The sequence below is a fragment of the Rhinolophus sinicus genome, chromosome 2 (assembly GCF_057876585.1).
Source record: "Rhinolophus sinicus isolate RSI-liver-muscle chromosome 2, RSI-T2T, whole genome shotgun sequence".
NCBI classification, from domain to species: Eukaryota; Metazoa; Chordata; class Mammalia; order Chiroptera; family Rhinolophidae; genus Rhinolophus; species Rhinolophus sinicus.
The window spans coordinates 168,386,468-168,409,806 of NC_142502.1; the positions used below are offsets into that span (position 1 = coordinate 168,386,468).

Below are 23,339 nucleotides of genomic sequence, written 5' to 3' on the forward strand. Positions count from 1 at the left end.
ACAAAGACAAAGAGGCCATTAACGGTCTTGGCAAGTTCACCATTTAGTTCACGAAAGAAGCAGAAAGTGTAACTGGCATCAAGTTCCTGAAGAAATACAAGGGTCAAAATAGCAAATCTTAATTTCTAATTAAACCATTTCACAGGAAAAAAGAGCCAAATTGGCTCTTAAACTCGACGAGTGTAAAAATGAAAAATAAAATAAGCATACTGCCAAATGTAAGTACTATTATGTGAAACACTGTACAAGTTTAATTACCTAATTTTAAAATATGCAATCAGTCAGAGGATAGTGTCAGAAAAAGAAGGATACTGAGACGTACAGACTAGAACAGCCATGTGAGGTGGCAATTATCTCATAGATAACAACTAACCTGTGCCAAGTGTAGGACTTTTCTTCAAATAGTTGAGATGTGGGAAATTAAAAAAAAATATCTTTAATGTTCTCATACCTTAAAAGTTGGACAAAAACAAGTCTCATCGACGTATCCTAAATTATCTGGACTAAAAAGATATAAAGTGCCACTAGTCACCAATAACTGTTAGAGACAAAACAAACAGCATGATTAGCAAGGAATACCTTGTACATAATTTCTCTCTGATCACCATGGAATCTGTAACACTCCCTACTCTCCCTTACATTGCTTTTCTTTCCTTCATGGCACTCATCACATCTGACACACCATATACTTTACTTGCTTGTTTATTTGTAAGCATCATGTGAGCTCTAGAGTATAAGTGCAATGAGGGGAAGGAATTTATTTTGTTCACTCTGAATCCCCAGAGTCTAGAAAAATGCCTGGCTCATAGTAGGCCCTCAACTGTTACATGAATGAATAATTATATGTCAAGTTGTGTTACCCATGAGCTCAACTCAAAAACAAGCTGAAGTGAGGACTGCACTTTCTGGAAAGAATCTTTGGGTTTGAGAAGTACGAAGGTGAGAACTCAAATGGATAAAGGAACAAAAACAAAAAATATGGATGGGTATTCATGAGCATTGTCAGAGTTTCACAAGAAATCCAGTCCATTCATTGGCTCAGTGTGAGCAAAGAGGCATGTTGCAATATCTGTTTTCTGTCACACTCAACTTTTTCAACATTTGAAAGCTCTACCACCGTAACAAAATTAAGACAGAAAATCTATTTTAGTGTAATCTGCAAAAGCCCTCATGAGAAATTTAGATGAGAGCAAGTCCAACTGAGCAAGGATGGAACTGCAATTATATCACAGAAAAGAAGCTTGAGCTATAGATTATACAGAGCCTAAAATTTTACAAAGCAGAAGGAAAAAGTACACTGCCTCATTTTAATAGGAAATGCATGACCATAGGAATGCAAAAACGAAAGCTATTGCTTGGAACAAGTGGCTAAGTGTGTGACTTTGGTTGAGTAACACAGTGACCTAATATTTCTGCTTATGATTCTACTAATCTGGTTGGCAAAGCGAAATTACTTTTAAATGAGGTGCTGTGTTCCTGTCCTAAACTGGAACAAAGCAGTCACAATTAGATTGATTGCCTACATCTAGGTATAAGAGGTCATTTATTATTATTACCCAATCGAGATAAATGCATTTATATTGAAGAGCAATCACTTGCCAATTTGGTCAGTCACATTCCATTAGTAAGTTCATGAATCAGGGCTATGTTTATACCTCTATTGTGAATTTTAGTTATCTAAGGTAAAGTTCAGGCTCTGTTCTTGGACTATAATATGCATCAGTAGGTGAAAATGAGAACACCAATGGAACCTTCATAGACAACTATAAAATTTAGGCCAAATGGGGAAACTGAAACCAAATGCACTTTCTGATCAGCACTAACTACATAAACAAATTCTTATCAAATACACAATTAACGAAAGTCTTTTCTTCTCCCCAAAGTGACTCCATTGATAGAGACTCTTGCAGATGGGCATGAGGTTCAGGGCACGGGACCACCTGCACCTGCTACAGAGGCCTAGCTCGTGCTGCCTGGTAGTGAGTCCACAGCTTTGAAACTGGGAGTGCCTTTGCCAAGCCTACCTATCCCACCCTCTCTAAAATACCTAAATGTCTTCCCAGAGATGTAGCAATGGGCCAACACTTTTAACAGGACTGAGAGGGTCTGGCATGGTCTGCCTGCTCATCTTGCAGCAAATCTTCCCTTGATCCCTGTTCTTCAGCCTCACTGGCTTTTCGGTTGCTGGAACACGAACTGCTTCCTCTTTCTACAAGCCCCCTACATATGCTGTTTCCTCCGTCCAAATGTTCTCCCTCCCATCCCCTTCCCCAGTTAAAACTCAACTCATGAATTCTCCTACAGGCAACTCATTCTGTCATGTGTTCTTGTAACACTACAGAACCCCCCTTGCTAGCACTTGTCTGATTTTTTGCATTTGCATTGATTTAAGAGATGTCTGGATGAGTATCAACCTCCCCCACTAGATAGCAGGTTCCATGAGGAAGGTACTTTTTTTGTTCCCTTAAAGTATTCCAGCACTCAGTACAACTCTGGGTATACACAGTAAGTTCTTCATCATTTGTGGGGGGAAGGATAGAAGGAATGAATGAATGAAAAGTTTAACTCGCATTGTCAGAGTCTAGAACGGAGTGGAAAAGAGTTTAACTTTTAAGGAAAAGATCATATGGCAGACAGAAACACCAAGGAAAACCATTAAGAGGGAAAGCTAACTAGAGCACAGGAAATGAGAACAAAAGCAAAGTTACCACTTATCTCAGTGCCTAATGTCGGTACTAAATACTTATTAAATATTTAAATGAATATATGAATATATGAATAAATGAATAAATGAATATATGAATATGAAGGGCATGAGCAATCAGTCAGGATTTCTCTTTCTACATTTCCTACCCCTACTACAAGTTTGTGTATGTTTCTTAATTCTATTTAGTCTATGGTAGCTTCTTTTTATGCCTTTTCTTGCTTTTTAAGCATTTTGCTTTCCAACTTTCTCCTCCCTGTGGCGATCACTTTCTTTGGTTTTGGTTGTTTATCACATTGGGATAACAATTTGTTTCAATCAGAATTATTTGTCGCAGGTGACATCTCACATCCTTCATGCCAATTCATTTCCTTGTTGTCTCCATGGTTAAAAGTTACTTAGAGCCTCTCTTTGAAGTTGTGTCAGAATAATGTGTTTGCTACATTCCATATATATACGTATATTCATTTTGAAAGAGGCTCACTTGGTATTATACCAGTCTGTTAGAAAACAGGCTAGACAGAAGAAATAAAACTATGCTGACAACATTCAATACCTACCAAGACACTGCCCGTTCCATCCTCGGAATCCCTCTGTACAGGGAACACACTGGTAAGCTCCAGGAGAATTCACGCACTGCTCATCTGGACAAGTACTTGGAATCAAACATTCATCAATATCTGAAAAATCCAAAAGCTAGGTCAGGGACAATTTATCAGGATACAAAGCAAAAACTTACGTTAGTGATAAAGGTGGAAAAATGCAGGTTCTATCTGGTAGGGTAAACAATAATTGGCTGAAAGACACACTGGGTCTGTACTTAAATATACAGTGATAATGCATGGGCAAGTATACCTCAATTGAAACACTTATACATGTTCCAAGAAAGAACTTGACCCTAATTCTCCAACTCGCAGAGTGAGACCTCTCCACTATGGGAGCTGGCCGACTTCTCTGGGGCCACTTTCAAGTAATAGAATCAAACCTTTCAAGTAATAGCACAGTTTGCCAGAAAGAAGTACAAGGAATGGGGATGAGAGGGAGGAAGCCATATATCCATCTGGCTAGAGGGTGTCTCTATAGACACTTGATGTTCTAAGAAAATCCTCACTTTGGCTTCATGGGCCCAAGGACATCTTGGGTTTGAATAATTTAAAACCTTTCATATGATAGGAATTCCTTGGAGGTGGGAAAAAAAAATAAAACATTAGGAGAGAATAAATTCATCACATACTTCTAAGATTTTCCAGAAAACATGGTGATATGTGATCATATGATAATATCTTCCGGTAAAAATACACCTTACTTTTCACATTCACAGTTAAATGAAGGTATTAATCATTGTTCTTTTCAATGTGAGAAAAAAAAATGCCTTAAATATGGTTGGGATTATGGCAGAGATAACTACTCAAATCGCTTTAGGCACTTTTAAGAAAGGTAAAACATCAAAATGGGGAAAATGTAAAATATAGGACAGATGGGTCAACAATTGAAAATGAGTGGTAATACTTTGGATACTGACCCCACTTGAAATAAGTGTTTTTCTGGAGTGGAATTTTGCATTTAAGTGAGTGGATTCCATGTCTAAATGTCCCAGTATAAAACATTTACAGGACCTCTAATCATACTTCAAATATAAAGAGATTTTTTGGGACATAAGCTGAAAAGTGAAAGAAATATTTGACGAATACACTGAACATGCATGGGCATTTGATGTCTTCATTCTGGTTAATTCTCAAAAATTATCTCCTATTATAGATCACTACATGTGTGACAAAAGATGCTTTTTCCGATTGTCAGCATTGTCATTTCTTTCCTATCAGTGAAAAATTCTTGCCAATAGACAATGACACACATGGTTTCTTGTGTGTTTTTTCCCTTTCCTTTTTTTTTTAGGTCAGATGTTCTGGGACTTCTTGTTCTACAAAATAGATGATGCTTGCCAGTTTCATTTTCCAAACAGCATTACATTATTCTCTGGATTGGATATTTTTTTAAAATAGAACTACAACTGCTAAGTCAGAGAAGGTCAGTGAGATAGGCTGGTCTGGTAAATAAGGTGCGGTGTTGAGGCACACATGATAATATCTTTGAACTTCCCACTGCTCTCACCTCTGTTTGCTGTTCTTCCAGCTACACATTAAGGCCTACCTGACTGGTAATATCTTAACAGAACAAAGTAAGGAGGCATGAGATAATGTCTATAAAACTACAATAGGCTCCGTGGAGACTGGCGCTGTTTGAAAGCAACTCAGTGACAGCTGAGAAAACCTTCAGTGAGCCAGAAGCCCGGGGACCTTTGGTTGTGGTCCATGATGAAATTAGAAAACAGCTATGTTATTTGGCTCCTTCTTCTTTTCAAGCCTTTTCATAGTAATAGAATTATGTATTATTTAGTCATGGAAACCTGGTAATATTTCTGTGAAATAATTTGCATGCATTGAATTATTACTGAATAGTCTCCTGTTTTCTATTTAATTTTCGAATTTCTTTTCTACTCCTTTCCACTTTCTATCCTTATGCTATAGATATTAGTTAATATCTTATCTTCCCATCCTGAGATTGTATGGAGAACTGAAGGATCTGTATTTGGTCTCTTTGGGAAAATGTTGCTTTGCACATAAATGTTTGCCCCCCAAAATATGGATGTACTGAAAAGATCTATACAAAAACAAAAGGAGTCATGGAAGGGGGAAGTTTAAAATAATTAACACTTTTTGAGAACTAATAAGGTGGCAGGCACCATACGAGATACTGCAAACACAGTTATTTTCACAACCTTAAAAGTTAACTTCATGGTTCCCGCTGTACAGATGAAGAACTAAGTTTCAAAGGGGCTAAGTAACTGGCTCCAAGGCAGATAGTCACGAAATGTGGGGGCCGTGAGCTGATGCCATAGCTCCTGTGTCTCTCCTGTGTCTATGCTTCCTCTCCAGAGCAGAGGGACAGGTCCCGAAAAGAGATGACTGGAGACACGTCACATTTGCACTGTACCATGGCCCTCATAGCTCCATTCTGATCTGAGTTGGTCAGAGATGCAGTAATATAAACCACTCCCACTTCTTTCTAGATTAGAACCAAAGGGGCCAAGGCAAGAGGCCAACAGGAGTGGCAGGTATAGGCTGCCAAAAAATGTCAAATTAGCTCTCCCTCCAGGCTTGGGTCATCAGAACTGTGAAGAAAACCAACATGCAGAAGCCAACAGACAGCTGAGAGCAGCCTGCCCCAACTAGTGTATCCCTCCTTCACTCTCAAAGCCCAGCCAGACTAGAAAAGAGGCTGATGCTTAGACAGCCAGGCAGGGAACCCCACAGAACCAGTACGAGCCCCACATCCAGGCTCCTCAAAAACACACTCAGAGATCCCTGCTCTTTTCCTTCACATTTCCATGGCAGGATTTAAGCAGAAGTTTAATCCTGAAAATAGTTATTTAAAAAGTACCATGGTGGTTTCCAAAAGAACCTGTGTGTAACTTGGACACAAACATTGAGCAGAAATATTAAATGGTTAATCATTTTGGCCATGCTACAAAAACTCTTCAAAACATTTTTATAATGAGGGAGAACTCATTGCTGGGGTCAAAATAAATAAATTTTATCTAGCACCGTTGGAATTTGACCTGGAGTTGCTCAGACACTATTTCTGTCGAGAGTCGGCAAGCAAGTTCCAGAACATGCGTAAAAGAAAGAAGTTGAGACAAAGGAACGTAACAAGGCGAAAAGGTCAAAGAGTGAAAATCAGCAGTGGTTCCATCTGCACCATGTCCCCAGATGAATACCCCAGATGCTGTAATTAAGTTTGGGTTTGTACTAACTCTGCAATTAGTTGCTCTAAAATTATTTCACTTGAAATACCAGGGAAGGAAGATACTGAAGTGGGTAAGAACGAGTATGAAGATGGAAAATAAGAGCCATGGAAGTGAGACCACGAGGCTGTGAATCCAGAAAGTGAGAAGACCTTGGATGAGCAAGTGCCATCACAGACTAAGTAAAGGAGAGTAAGGACCAGACTAGGGGCTGACCAGACTCAGGCCCCCGCACCCAGCCCTGCATTTCACAGTCTTGTTTACTCAGCACTCAGAAGGGGGTCCAGTCTCCCTGTTCTCTCAGCAGACTCACCCTCACAGTGTCCTCGTGGAGTCATGCGGTACCCGCTGTCACAGTATTTGCATCGGAAGGCCCCCACAGTGTTGATGCAATGCCCTTCCCCACACACATCTGGCCTCAGGCACTCGTCAACATCTACAGAAAGCAGAAAACATTGCCGAGTTTTATTCCCCAAGATATAATTCCAAACCTCTCGCATCTCCCAGGTGAGTCAGAATTTAAGAATGAAGTAACTGATTCCTACTACTATGTCTATAGTCTCTTTGGTTTGTTCGACATGCTTCAAAATTGCGAGGTTTTGTATATTGTGGGATCCAAAAGACACATTTACCGCTTCTGGTCTCTGTACCCACTCGGACACTCTTCATTCCAAAGTGTTGGAGAAAAAAATTATATTTTTGTATCTTTCAGTATCTCGCAGGTTACTATGTCATAGCAGGTGTTTGTAAAAAAAATAATTCTGGGTTGTCTGAATAAGTATGGAACTGATGGGATCTTAGGGGAGGTAAAAACATGGACCTGGGAATTTATACATCAGGAAGAACACTGCCATTACCTATGCAGTTAGTACCCTCCTCACTGGCCATAAATCCTGCTGGGCAAATACACAAGAAACTTCCCTCAGTGTTTTCACAGCGTCCCTGGGAGCAGAGGTGTTGGACCTGAGTGCATTCGTCAATATCTGTTAACAAAATTACGGATGAAAGGATTAGTGTACTGTAGCATGAAATTCTCAGTCTTCCTGTTCATGAAATACCAGCATACTATTTCGTGTCCCACACACCTTCATGGATGAGGAAAACAGTCAAAGGAGACATGACTGTTTTCCTCAAATACTTGAAAAGCTATTACTGGGAAGAGGGAATACGTATTGTGCAGTGTTTCAAAAGCTAAAACTACAACCATGATATTGGTGTTTCAAAGAGACAGATTTCAGGTCCACACAGAAGGACCTGACTGATAACTGGAGTCATCTAAGTGCTGCAGTTTGCTGTGCCACTGCCAGGCCGGCAGAGCAGGGACAGTCAGAGGTGCCATGAAAGGGACACTTCCACTGTGTACACAGGTGGAGCTAAATAGATTTTTATGATTGCCCTAGTCAACTCTTTTGGGTTCAGAAAGTATATACAATATGAGCAAATGAAAGAGAAATAGCCATATTATGAACAGGTGGATGCCCCTTATGCCCCACATATATACACAAAACCAAACAGCATAAGTCACACACGTTGCTTAATGGCATTTAGCATGTTAAAATCCTGTTAAGTAGCTGCATGCCTTTGTTGCTTTATATCGTGTTTCCCAAAAATGAGACCTACCTGGATGATCAGCTCTAATGTGTCTTTTGGAGCAAAGATTAATATAAGACCTGGTCTTCTTTTATTATAATGTAAGACATGGTCTCATATAATGTAAGGTAAGAACAGGTCTTATATTATTTTTTTGCTCCAAAAGACACATTAGATCTGATTGTCCAGCTAGCTCTTATTTTCGGGGAAACACAGTATTCACCTTACAACCCCTAGTTTCTAAAAAGTAAATTAACACAATAAAATGATTTACCTAACACCATTACACCTCTTCCTGAGATTTTTCCAAAGAAGCACAGATTAGGTCCCTTGTTTATAAATTCATTAATAGCTTTGTGTCAGCATATATTGATTTTCAATTTAGAAATCCCTATTAGAAATTGGATTTTATCCATGTGGATGAATATAATTCTTTATTGCAATATATATTAATTTGGTTTTGCTAAATAAATGTTTATAGGAACCTATCTCTAGAGCTAGTTTATAAACGTTACCTGAAAATCTTTTGGAAATTATTTCACCTTTATGTAACTGTATTATACTTGGCAAGGTAGCAGGCAATACTGAACCAAGAGGTAAGAACATCCCAGGAGTTTAGTAAACAACTTTCTGAGCACCCTTAGCTTAGGAATAAAAAATTTAAAATACTAAACACACAACATTTCCCCATAATTATAGAAAGTTCTTAATATGCAAATGTTTGATATTTAATAATTTCATCTGTCAAAAGTGTCTCTTACCAACACACTTCCTGTGTTGCTCGCTGAACTTGTAGCCCTCATAGCATATACAGGTATACCTCACCGGCAAGTTAATGCAGTGTCCTGCTCCACAGATGTCAGGGTTCACAGTACATTCATTGATTTCTTTAAAATAAATAAATGTGGGGGAGACAACAGTTATAAACATAAAGATTTCACTGCTACTTGTAAACCATTTGTGTTTCCTGATTAGCTTATTGCCAGCTATGCAATTAGAAAACAAAAGTTGACCTCTAAAATCAAGTATAAATTCATTTGATTACTTTATAATTGTTTTGGTAGGCCCACCGAAAGTCATCAATAATTCCAATGAAACAACTTCTACGATGAACTAGAGTGGGTGGAAACACAGAACGAGGCCATGTTGGAAGTTGTAAGATGATCAATTCTTCCTAACTTCCAAGATGGTCTATCAATGAGTTTCTATCTACCCCAGTTCATCTTAGATGATGGACTTTGAGTCTTCATATCATTTGTCCTGATAAGAAACACGCAGTAACTTTCTATTCATTAGCAGGCCAAATTCAAGTTCTAACAACAAGGTCCAACCTCCTTCAAAATTTCTCATTAATTCTTAAGAAAGATCTACCACTTCTAATCAAAGCAAAACTTCTGGGTGTAACTTTACTCTTAATCTGCCAATTCCAACATGAGCATATATTATTTATACTGGTAAAGTAGAATCTTCTTCCAAATCTTATCTGCTAAATTCCTCCCTTACTCTTCTACCAATTCCTGGTTGAGACTTGCCTCTTCTCTAAAGCCTGAGCACATTAAGCCAGAGTCCTCACTTCACTCACAGACAGACTCTGTGATAGAAGCAGGGTCGTAGGAGTCTGGTGGGTTATGGCCAGCAAAAGGAGCTTAATCACCGAAAAGACCTGAGGACTCAAAGGTGGCTTTCTGAGATGAATTACTTCCCTAAAATAGTCTGTTTTCAATGACCTTTATAAGGAGGTATCGAGGTATAGCAGTGGTCAGGAGTTCAGTCTTAGAGACAAGTACAGGTACAAATCTTGCTATCCTTTCTTAGGCAAGTTACTCAAACATCCTATGCCTCACTTTTCTGCATGTGTAAAATGGGAATAATCAAAGCACCAACTTCAGACTGTCAGCCTCAACGGAGGTAACTTAAAGAATGCATGTGGACCAATGCCGGGCACATTACATATGCTCCATAAAAGTTAGCCATTATCATCATCATTACTACTATTCCTGTTGAAGTCACTTAAGAATATACAACAAAGAAACAGCACATTTACAACAATAGCTATTACCTCATTGTCATCACATAGTAAACAATGCTTAAAACACCTGCTGTCGTGGAAGAGCCCAAGTGGCCCAGTGTAAGAAGATAGGGGCCTTGGGCATGACAAGCTAAAGCAGAGCTTTGTTAGAGGGTTCTGTTATTTGAATGAGAAGAAAAACAGGTGTGCCCCTGTCACTAATCACCCACTGTGCATTCTGCAGAGCAAGGATGGGAAAAACGGTGCCTTAGCAAAGATTCACTATGGAAATGCCCTACATGGGGGCTGAAGTTGCTCTCCAAAACCCAAACCACATTCTTCATTTCTCATCAAGTGTTACTCACTGTGCTGTGACTTTAAGACAACGTTGTAAGTCATTTGAAAAGTTGCTAAACTTTAAAAGAAAGCATATAAATACACAGCTACAATAGTCTACACAAAATCACTTGGATCTATGAGAAAATGACATATTTACAAATTACTGATATCTTTAGTGAGCCTATTTGTGCTAATTCACTTTCAGAACAATGGATTTGTTTATGCTCGGTATAATATAAAGTTATATAAAAATAAAATAATTCAAAAGGCTAAAACACTGGATGATTTACATGACCGCTATAAAAATCTAAGGTTTTCATGAAATGCCTGATCAGTACTCACTGCGCCATCCCCCACACATACGAAATTGTTGGTTCCCAAATATTTGTCACTTTTCAAACATACTAAGGATGGAATTTTTACGTGTGTAAACAAAAATCTTCAAAAATATGTGATGCTTAATTCAAATAAGGCACATTCCTCTGCCATAGTTTGCCAACATATTTAAACAGTTTCTTAAGTCAGCTCTAAGATAGAAGAAATTCTTAAGAATTAGTTTTAGGGAATGAAATAAATAATAATGCCCTTTTCTTCCAATCCAGTATCTTACATAGAACCTATGAGGTTGAAATTATAATTTATGAGGCATGTTTGAGGATCTTTGGCAGGTCACCTCATAGATTAATAAGTATATGAAGACGCAGCTTTTAAACATTGATCCCAGTTGGTGAAGTACTAACATATGTAAGAAAATGTTACTCTGACACCACTAGAGGGTACTAAGAGATACATCAAAGGAGTGAAGGGATGTTAACTAAAATATACTTGATTTCTACAGTTTGTCCCATTTTTTTTTTACCCAAGTGATTAATTAATGTAACTATCATTGGTTTGACCTCAGAGATCCCCCGTTCATACATATGCTCGGCAGAACTCCACCCTTCTAGGTAGAAAGAGTCATTACACCTTCAAAATACCTCTGCCTGCTTTCTCTTAAGTCATCAAAAAATTAACACTATTTTTTAAAGTAAAAATAAATTACTGGTCTCATAGCTTAAAACTTTTAAAGCATGTCTCCCACTGCCTTCTCCCATACTTTCCCTACTTTTCTATTAGATTTTCATTCTGCAGCACATATTATTACACAGAAGGGAAACACTGAGGGTATTGTCTTGAAGAATATGAAAAGCTTTTGGCTTTTTCCACTTTTTTTTAGGGGAAACACATCATGCCTTTTATTTTTCGAAAGGGTCACGAACAAATAGGTACCGTGTTTCCCCAAAAATAAGACCTAGCCGGACCATCAGCTCTAATGTGTCTTTTGGAGCAAAAATTAATGTAAGACCCGGTCTTATTTTGGTCTTATATTAATTTTTGCTCCAAAAGACGCATTAGAGCTGATGGTCCGGCTAGGTTCTTATTTGTGTGGAAACACGGTATGTGAACCTGTTCCCAGAGAATGGATCAGTTTATGTCAAAACATACATTTCTTTGAGCAGACTGTGTCGACATAAGCCCTAGAAATATCGCAAAGGCTCACAAGAAGCCCTGGTCTCTGGGGTACTAGATAATGGTAGTGTCTTGTCTCCTTTAGCGTGCTTGGTTTCCTAGAGAAAGCTCCCACTGGACTCTTCCATGTGTCTTTCATAACACCCATCACATGCGCTGGGGTTCTCAGGACCACCCTACCCTTTCCTACCGTATGCGCCCCCTGAAACAACTTCACCTTCACTGAGTCAAGGACCTTATTCTGTTTCTTTCTCTAGAGTCCATCTGGAATTTGGACAAACAGCCATGACCAAAACACCAATGGAAAACCAAACACTATCCCAGCAACAAGGCCAACGGTGGATTTAAGAGTTTGGTATCTCTTTTACATTTTCTAGAATTAAATGAAAAAGAAAGCTTTTGACCAAATATGAAAATGAGTATGCTGACCTTCAGATACTTTTCTTCATCATATAATAATTAAAAATAAATGAATAGATAGAGCCTAGAAATATTAAAGTATGATGATTTTACATGAAAAAGAGTTCATTTTCCATCAACATACACAGTTTATTGAGGCTGTAACGACACTGCTAATAGGCGTCAGGGACAAATGTTTCTTTAACAAAGGGGTCAATTCTGAGTTCTGGAGAAGATCTGATGAGCAAACAGCTCATATAATGTTTACAATGATAATTACAAAGGCTTCTGTAGGCAGTCATGGAAATCAAAGAATAATTTCTGGTTGGTCTGCAAGGGCCATGGAGAAAGTTTGGGAAGAGCAGGAGGAAGCATCAAATGTTAACTCATGGAAAGCTTTACAAAATGCCCTGGCTTCCTGACTGCCCCACAATGAGCGTAAATTGTCCCACAACAATTGAAACAGATGTTTCCACTTTGCAAATATTTGCCAGAGAAATAAAGGTTTCACTTTCCAACCTATTCTTGAGCTGTTAAGACACTATGATAAATCAAGAATTTATATGCTGAAATGTATAATTTATTTGGAACCACTGTGCCAATTATGTTGCAAGCCACCAACTCAGCTGTTCAGAGTGGAAAATATCACACTTATTTCCTGTAAATATGTGGCTCACTTTATAATTATTACATGTCAAAGGGTGCCTGACAAAATCTGAAAAAGCTACTTCCAATCTCATTATCATAAAGATATCATCACTAGGCAACATGGAGCTGATTTTATTTATTTTAGACTCCTAATTATTCTATCACTTTCTTCAACTTATGGGAGGAACTAATAGTGACAAATACTAACCTCCTCTGTGTTTTAGGGGGAAAATCGCTGAATAACGTTCCTAAGAGAAATGAGCACATTGCTTCCTCAATCTATATGCTTGGCTCTTATACCAAACCAATGGGGAACATCCATATTTTGATTAAATTAAATTTGATACAAAATAGTCTTCTTGTTCTAGTGTAGATTACTGACCATAATGTAGCTCCAAAGTTGCAAACCGTTTTAATTCAATGGCTATTTATAATGTTTTCCCCATGGATTGTTTCAGAAAGATTCTTTTACTATTGGAAGGGGGAGCACCTACAAATGCTGCGTGAAAATGAAATTTCGATGTTAACTTGTTTCCTGTAAGGAAATATTTGTGCTTCAAACATATGATAGCAGATGTTAGTCCTGTCTTTCTGCCAAACTCAAATTAAGCTCTTTTAACAACTTCATATAGCACAAGCTACTTTCTTTTTTTTTTTTTTCCAATCAGCTCTGTAGTTCAGTCGAATCTAAGTAACTTCTAAGTAACCAGTCTGCTATTCCTCATGCAGCTGCATTTAAATGACGAAACTGCATTTATCTAGCCAAACTTAACCTCTACAAAGCTAGTTTGGAAGAGGTTTGTCCATTGAAGTCAGCCATTGTTAAAAAGGCACAAAACTCAAAGTACATTTTCACATTGGAAAATTAAAAAAAAAAAAAAAACATTATGTAGGGGGAAAAAGCAACTAGTAAATTACATTGTCACACTGCAATTTTTCTTTTTAACACTAAGGTTAACAATGAAAAGATCCCTGCTGACCAAGAGAGTGTGTTACATGTTTGCATGCCTTGCAGGGCATAGCAGAGTATCTTATAGATGTATAAAAAAATGGGTAGACTCATACATGACTTCAGAGTGAAGGGTATGTTAGCCATTATCATTTTTAAAAATCCCTATCATTTCATTGTATCACTCTAGAAATACTCAGAAAAGCTAACATTTCTATCACTTTGCTCCACGTTGAGTAAAACCAAAGAGCAGTTGCCCTGCAATACCGTGTTTCCCCGAAAATAAGACCGGGTCTTACATTAATTTTTGCTCCAAAAGACATTAGGGCTTATGTTCAGGGGCCATCATCCTGAAAAATCATGCTAGGGCTTACTTTCCGGTTAGGTCTTATTTTCGGGGAAACACGGGAGCTGTGGGGCAGGCCATGGCTCTGGTAGGTGCACTTTAAGGGTAACCCTACACGAGGTCAGACAGCACAGCTGAGTCCAAGCGGTGACATGCACTCCTCAGGCAAGCGCGTTTCACCCTGGCAGAGAGGTGCTTTGTAAGAACACTTTGCAGTCTGCTCTCTGTCAATTCAAATACTACCTAAGAGAACTCACATCCATATTTTTGAGAAGACAGCTTAAAGCTTTGAGGTTTTTTTACATATAAATATTGTATATATTTGATATAACTGTATAAACATACCATTATATACAGTTGCGTATATGCATACAACTGTATATTTCTTTTTTAACACATAAAAATTATCTATTTAAGGTGTACAACCTCATGTTTTGATATGTGTATACATTGTGAAATAATCCCCATACCCCAGCTAATTAGTATAGCTATTAAGCACATTTCTATTTGGAAAATAATGCATATCATGTTTCTGAGAAAGGAATATTTTAAGGGAGGCTGAAACTATTAGCTTCTCCTGTGATACACTGCCAACTTCATCCTGTTTTTAAGTTGCTATGATACATCTGAGTGATTCTTTTTCTGACTAGAAAAATATTTGCCCACTGTAGAGTATGTAGAAAATAGAAAAAATTCTACAACACCCCCAAACCTCTTGGATCCTACTACAAAAAAATATAGTAATAATCACTGCTAATATCTGGTGTATTTTTTCCTGCATTTCCTCAATGTATATGTCTTTTTTAAATAACTGGTATAATACTTTATAGCCTGCAATTTTTATATACTTCATCTTGTATCTAACAATATTTTGTGACCATTTTCTGAGATTTTAATAAAATTCTCAAACATATTATATTTTATGGCAGTATAATGTCCCAATGTAGAGATGCAACATAATTAGCTATTTCCCTATTGTTAAATGTTTAGGTTATTTCTATTTTTTCTCTACTATACATGGTGCTGTGATTAAGAGTCCACTTATATAAACCATTATCAGTGTCTCTGGGAACATTATTTCCTCACATTTGATACCACATTTTTAAAGTTCTTGATATATATATTGCCAGTTTGCGTCTTACAGAAAAGTCGAACCAGTTGCTGAACTTTACTGTGAGCAATGTGTGAGACTCAAATTTTACTCTATAAAAATTAAATATGAATTTTATAAGAATAAATGTTTATTTTAATTTGCATTTCTTTTATTACTAGTACAGTTGAAATTTCCTATTATATGTTTCTTGGTATTTTCTCTATGAATTATCTGATTATATCATTACCCCATTTTTCTATTGGTATTTTTATTGCTGATTTATAAGACCTCGCTATACATTAAGGAGATTCACTTTCAGGCTGCTGATTAGTTTCAATGTATGATACATTTTTATAATCTGTCACTAATGATTAAAACAGTATCTATTATAAAGAATTTCAAAAATATACTGAAGGACATCACGATTATCCACAGTTCTATTAACTAGAGATGGCTGAACACTTTGAGGTCTCTTCCTGCGTTTTATTTAATAAGTAAAACTGGAATCATTCTATTGTGTTCTGTATTTCTCAATCTTGTGACGTAAGTTCTCCTCATGACATTAAACATCTTCCAAATCACTACTTTCATAGCTATGAGACATTCCACTGCATGTGTACCATAATTTATTTAAACCTTTTCCTCCTTTTTCACATTATTTAGATCATCCAAATATGTGCTATTATGACTAACTCTGCTATGAGCAATCTTATTCACTTGGCACAATTGTGACGACGTCCATACGCATGTCTCCTGCACAGGCTGCCTAACAGAACAAACACCCCTCCTACCTGTTACTTGAGTAGGTGCAATCACTTGGCTGGCACTCGATGTAGAAGCTTCGGGAGCTACTTCCACAGGCACAGGAGGTGATGTTTTTTCAATCACTACTATATGAGGAAGGAGGGGATAAAGAGGAAATTAAAGCCTGTTACGTACATTGAGATCCCATTTCAAAATGCAAGCCTAATGAAGCCTAGTAACATACCACAGTAGTTGCTGGATATTAAGGACTGTTATAGGTTCCTAAAGCTCAGAGTATCACCCTGTAGCCCCAGTTTCAACACTTAGCAAGAATCTCTAAGAGTAATTCAGAAGCCAAAAAAATGACCCATCAAATGATGAACCTCGATAATGTTCTAATAATATACTACTCCTGACCACAAAAAGTAGTGAAAAACTTTCTTTTACTATTATAATACTTATAATACTATAGTTATACTAACATTATATGGATATATTCATATACTTAAGTGTATAATTCCAGTGATTTATTAAACTTTAAAATCAAAGATTAAACAAAAATTCTGATCATACTCTTTAACTGAGAATACGCTTGCAAACAGCACAGACCGACAGAGGCTACCTGGAAACTGCGGATGCAAATGAATAGTTGAAATGCCTGGAGAAAGCTGGGGCTGGCCAGGCTCAAGTTTGGTTTTCTCTTGATCCAATGAAGGTATTTCCTGGATGGTTGTATTGAAAAGACAAAAAGAGAACTGAAAGTAGGAATTATTTTTAGTTTCCACATATTACTATTTTCATTTAATTAATTCTGCTCTCAGACAGGCCAATAAATGTCACAGACATTAGACAAAAGCCTGTGCAACTGTGTGATTTTGAAGAAAATATGAACTATTCCTGTCATTCCTATGGCAAGACCTTGAGTTTTTCCTGCGGTGCTGATCTATACACGCAGTACATCTTCACCCATTTCCCAAGGGCCCAAAACAAATGGTCCCTTGAAAGGTTTTAAACAAACGTCTTGGCTCAGGGGCCCACACTTGGTCTGGAACAAAACTAATCCCACAGGAGAAGCCAGTGGCCACCTCATTCACACGGGCTCTGCCCCAGGAAGATGACCAGCCACACTTTGCAGGATTAGATAATGAACACAGCAGATGTGTCATAACAAAACACACAATGCATTAAAATATGTTAAGCCAGTTAGTCATTATGGTTTTCCTTAACCTCACATCTAATAAGTTCACACCTCCAGCGATGGCACAGAATGACAGAAGAGAAACGGGGCCTTAATGAAAAGAGTCCCCAGACTTTCTCTCGTGTCCTGCTGCCCACTCCTGTCCCCTGGGCCACAAGCAAAGAGACAGACTGGCACCCATGACTCAGCTTCCAGTTACAGCCCCTTAGGGCTCACGCAGACTGCTTAGGCCAGTTAAGGCACTGCTCCCTCACCCACACCGGTGTGGGGCCAGAGCACTCATACCAACACTGCATTAAAAGTATTTATCAAGTTACTTGGTCACTGTTCCCCTTCTCCCTCTCTCTCGCTTTACTTACTGCCATCTTTCAGAAAGCTTACTCCCCTGGCCTCCACTTCCCTTTTACTATGTTTCATAGTTTGAATTATCACCTTTTCTGCTTATCATAAAATACATATCCTGCGTGAGTATCTCATGAAAGATCCAATTGGGTCGGCATGAGTACTTACAGGATAACTCCATTTAGATATTCCACAAATGCCTTAAATTCACCCCTTCCCACACCATCCAGGCTCTCATTTCAACTTCATTTCTGTCAATGTGACCATCATTAATCCATCCAGGTTTAAAGTCACTTTTTAGTCTTCCCTTTCATTCCTCACTTCAAGCCCTGCCCATGTGCACTATTCCTTATATTTGTTCATCCTTTTCCACATCCACAACCCCCTCTACCTGAGTCTGGACTCCGTCTCAAATGCTCTGTGTATTCTAGTAATCCAATTGGCCTCTCCAGCTTCCTCTATCTCCCTGTTAATCCTGCTGTGACGTATCTTCTAAAAGTACTGAGCCCTTATACTTTTCCCCACCTTTCCTCTGCTTCTTAAGAATATAGGCTAATTTTCTATTAGCTAGTTCAGATGATTTCAGTCTCAAATATACCCCACTCCCTGCAGCCTACGATCAGTGCCAGCAAGAAACAGACAGACTGTGATCAGATGTGAACCCACTCCTGCAGTTTATGGACAGAATTTCCCCATCTGCCTGGGGCAGCAGACTTCCTGATCAACACCACTTCTCCAATTGACAGGTAGGGTCCCGTTGAGTAGAATCCTTCCCCACAGATTACAACTGCAATTTGGTATTCCAAGCCTCCCAGAGTTTCTCTTTCTAACTACGTCTGTCATGCTCCCCTCCCTGACCTCTCGCCGTCCTCTCCCCTCCACACATTCACACATATGATCTCCCATCCCTGGACCACCCTGCTTTCTCTCCATCAATCTTTAATATCACGAAGCCTCTGCAAGGAGTCAAGATCACAAAGACTACGGTTGCATTTTTCCCACTGCCTCTTCTCCAAACGAATCGCCGTGAAAGTATACAAGAACATTTTCAGGCCCCCTTTCAGATTCTTAATGTTGTTACCATAAACTCAATCATAAACAGAGAAGAACAAAACCGAGATAAGACGAGCCTGTCAGGGAGCTGGCCGGACCCCTCACACGCTAAATGATTCCTCCCACATATCAACTAGAACTAAATTCAAAATCAACGAAATTGCAAACTACTGGACGTCACTGAACTTCAGAGAGGCTACGAGCTGCAACTGTTCATGTAAAAGAGGTGCATCTATTGTACTCCTTTTGGGGTGAATGTAACATTCTTCCTTGTTGGATGCTATCACTCTAAAATCATACTTCTTTTTTTGCTGGATTCTTTCAGTACAGATAACACTTATGTTATTCTATCTCAAATTCATAAAATAAAGATTTTAAAAACTATTTATAATAATTTACATAAGTATATGCCCCATCTAAATGCAAATACTTACTGCATTCTTGTCAACTGAATGAATGACACATAAATGTATAAATGTTTAATAATTAGCTAATTTTCAAGTTATTAAAGAATCAAACCAAGAGTCAGACAAGGAGAAATATTACATAAACAGGACTTAGATCCAGAAAATTTCTATATTTCCTACAAATAAATCTCACAATTCATAGTCCCATTTTATGCCCCAAACCAATAGATTGATAAAAATTTCTCCAAAACTTCTAAGAAGCAATATTCTAGTATTGATTGTAACTTTCAAGGGTAAACTCTGTTCTTAGTTTAATTCAAACATTCATGTTAAATTTTAGTTGAAATAAGAAGTACATCGCTAGTATGCATGTACTCTAAAATATACCATTCCATAAACACGTCAGAATCTCTCTTTCCATAGATGGTCCAGGCCATAAGTTGACATTTTGAATTGTTTAAGCCTGATTCCTATTAGACCTATCATTTTATTCTCCTTAGAATTTAAGTTCCATGAGAACAAGGACTTTCGTCTCATTGGTTCTCTGTTGTTTTCCTAGCATTCAGAATACTGCCAGTCATATAGTCGGTGCTCACTAAATATTTCTTAAATGAATAAATGCTATGTTTTCTTAAACCAAATGATGTATAATAAACATATTACAATATTTAAGTCTCAAAAACTCACACATATTCTAAAAGAAAATCATGGTGAAGATTTAAAAAAAAAAAAAAAAGACTTGCAAACAATAAATAAATTACCTTCTCAGGGGGTGCAGTTGCCACTAAAACCAAAAAAGAAAGGAGGACATTAGTACAATTTCAAACAATCTAGTATATAATATTTCAATTTTTAAAATGCAATAAAGTTCAGAATCTTTCCAAAAGGATTTAGAATCATACTAAGTCAAATGTAGAATTATGGTCATCTACTATTTTGGAGAATTTTATACTTGACTGACGGGGGAAAATTATCCATACTATGTCATTCCACAATTCTAGGAGATCAAGTAGCAGATAAGAAGCTTTTTCCATGTTTCTCATTAACTAAAAAAGTTCAAGGAGGCAACATTTTCTGGCACATTATTTTATGCCTAATCTCAATTTTGTGGAACTTCCCATATCTTAGAAAACAAACATTTTCTTTAATTGGTCACCATAATACATAATGGTTAAAATGCTTTCTGATGTCAGTGTTTAAAAAAATGCCACTATTTCAATAACAACCATAAGAATGGTGCTACATTCTTGGTGCATACTAATTTTTAATGAAATCCTGCGAGCATTTTCAGGAAGATATACTAATGAAATTACAAAAAAAAAAAAATCACAAGCCAATAAGATCCAATGAGAGATTAGCATCAATATGGTGAACAAATTAGATATGACACAATCATAAACATTACTGTGGGCTGGTAATGGTGGTGGTTATGGCTTTCTATTTTGAAAGACATGCTTTTCATTCATCAGTCCTTAGTATTAGTTCACCTCAAGCCTTAGGTGAACATTCACTGAAATTTTTCTCCCAAGGCAATGTCTCCATAAACATTACTATACAGATTTGGTAGATGCATTAACTCCTACCGGGTTTCCCCGAAAATAAGACCAGGTCTTATATTAAGGTTTGCTCCAAAAGACACATTAGGGCATATGTTCAGGGGATGTCATCCTGAAAAATCATACTAGAGCTTATTTTCCGGTTAGGTCTTATTTTCAGGGAAACACAGTAAAAGCAATCAGGTACCAGTTTGCTACCACTGCTGCAATATTCTTGTGATTGGGAAAAGTAAACTAACCTTCTATGTTTCCTAACCCACCACCAAGAAAGTTCGGAGGCAGAATCTGGACCAGAGCCAACTTCCTCCTGCTTAAGCAGAGAATGACTAGCTGCAAACACCTGGCCATGACACACATCAAGTGTATAGCAGCAAGCTGGTCAACACTGTCATTTCCAGGTGAGGTCCTGCTCTCACCTGCTCTGCCTAACCAAGGAAGAAGCACAAGTGACAGAGTGGAATAAAATAGAATAGACAACAGAAAGGTTCAAAGCCCTGAAAAAAGACACCTCTACCAGGAAGGAGACTTCACCAAGCTCCCAACTCTTCGGTAACCTGGGAACCTTCTCCCCTTACAAAATCCATAAACAGACACCCTGAGTTCTGACCTAAGCATTAAGTGTGAAAAGCCAACAGGAGCTTTATTAGAGCCATACACACCTAAGATTTTTGTTCCCTCTACCTGGGGTGAGAATTTGTGTGGTAACAAAGATATTGAAAGTATTAGATATGCTGGTTTATCTAAAGAGACAGAGATTAAGATAATCCCTCTTTCTGAATGCCAGAGAGATAGTGTTCATTGTTTCTAGATTCCCTTTGGTGCTTAAGGCCTAAGCCACCTTCTTGGAAAAAATGTGCTCTTCGTTCCCATCACCTACTCTTTGTATGACATCTGGCAAGTCAGGTCTCCTCTCTAGGTCTCGGGTATCTCAAATGTAAATCAAAGGACTGTACTAAGTGACCTCTAAGAGCCCTTCAATGGACGCTATTTTCCTCCATTTTGCCTCCCATTATCCCTGACTGCCTATTGGACTCCATTGCATAAAAGCCCAGTTGATGCTTTCACTTTAAGTGTGTGGATTCTACTTTTTAAAGTAAATAAATACTTTTTAAATGGCCCTCTAGATACAGAAATGAATTTGGGCTATTCCTTGAAGGATTTACTGTGTTTCCCCGAAAATAAGACCTAGTCAGACCATCAGCTCTAATGCGTCTTTTGGAGCAAAAATTAATATAAGGCCCGGTATTATATTATATTATTTATATTATATTGTAACATATCATATCATATCATATTATACCTGGTATTATAGTAAAATAAGACCAGGTCTTATATTAATTTTTGCTCCAAAAGACACATTAGAGCTGATGGTCCGGCTAGGTCTTATTTTCGGGGAAACACAGTAAATCACTCTCCAGGAATAGACACCAAGAAAAAGAGGCCCCAAACAGCAAGACTAGGTCCTGAGATCACCACAGAATATTGTTACCCGTTAGGTACGTATTGCTCTAAAGCAGTAGTTCTCTGTCAGGGTAATCTGTCCCCCCACCCAGGGAACATGTGGCAATGTTTGAACACCTTTTCGTTGCAACAACTGGAAGGGGAAGGTGCTATGAGCATCTAGAGATTAGAGGCCAGGGGAGTTGCTAAAAATCCTATATGTACAGAGCGGTCCCCTACATCAAAGAATTATCCACCCCCAAAATGTCAACAGTGCCGAGGCAGAAAACCCCTGTTCTAGAAGGGTATAAACAGGGAAACCAACGCAAAGACACACAAGACAGAAAGAGGGCTAGGTCCGGGATCCATTTCCACGCTCACCTTCTGGCTCCACCACGCCTGGCCCATGTTCCCGGGAGAAGGTTAAGGCCTCCACTGGCTCTTCCTTGGCTGGGAGAGGTGGAGGATGAGTACTTTTAGCAACAGGTTGAGTGTTCTTTGGCTTGACAAATACAGGTCCTTTACCTACATGGTGATGGATTGGCCTGCGTCTATGAACGCCAGAAACCGTATAACCCATTCCACCAGGACAGATTTCCTTAAAAGCAGCTAGATTTGGGATGGGAAAATATTCCTTTTAAAAATCTAACAGTGCAAACTTATACAGAGGAAAACAGCATGATGAGTATCTCTTAATAAATCATCACTAATATAGTTACATTCAAAATCTTCAAAAACAGACGCAAAACGTTTGAATTTCCATTAAATGTTCACATTTACAGAAAAAAATCCCAACCCTCTCTTTTACTAAACATTTTTCTGTCTGTTACTTCCTTATCCTACACAATCAGAATTATATATATATAGCATATATAAGATCATATATGGCATATATTATATGTATCAGCAAAGAATTAGGAGATATTACATATTTTATATTTAACAGTATATATTGCATTACATATTACATATATGAAATATGTAATTTTTGATTTTTATGTACAGAAGATACTATATTATATATATATATATACACATATATATGTATATATATGTGTGTGTGTGTGTGTGTGTGTGTGTGTATATATGTAGTGAGTGTATATGCGTAAATCAAAAATCAGGCTTTTTCCCTCCTGCCTTGGCATACCATTAGTTATTAACAAGAAACTCAGTAACATCTAAGTTGGAGGACTAGCAAGAAGGTTAAAA

The 23,339-nt window shown here is 37.9% G+C and overlaps 1 protein-coding gene across 15 annotated transcripts in view; it reads right to left on the minus strand.

Moving 5' to 3' along the window:
* The window catches only part of LTBP1 (latent transforming growth factor beta binding protein 1), a 353,132-nt gene that overhangs the window by 99,447 nt on the left and 230,346 nt on the right, over window positions 1-23,339 (minus strand). For 5 of the 15 annotated variants that reach the window (XM_019741724.3, XM_074331881.2, XM_074331882.2 and 2 more), the window contains 8 exons: window positions 22,512-22,739; window positions 19,896-19,918; window positions 16,757-16,856; window positions 16,182-16,280; window positions 8,861-8,986; window positions 7,367-7,492; window positions 6,823-6,945; window positions 3,265-3,384 (listed from right to left, as the gene is read on the minus strand). In XM_019741724.3, the coding sequence (XP_019597283.3) occupies window positions 3,265-3,384; window positions 6,823-6,945; window positions 7,367-7,492; window positions 8,861-8,986; window positions 16,182-16,280; window positions 16,757-16,856; window positions 19,896-19,918; window positions 22,512-22,739 (945 nt within the window). The remainder of the gene's footprint in view (window positions 1-3,264; window positions 3,385-6,822; window positions 6,946-7,366; window positions 7,493-8,860; window positions 8,987-16,181; window positions 16,281-16,756; window positions 16,857-19,895; window positions 19,919-22,511; window positions 22,740-23,339) is intronic. The other 10 variants (XM_019741760.3, XM_074331884.2, XM_019741817.3 and 7 more) reach the window with 3 other exon arrangements.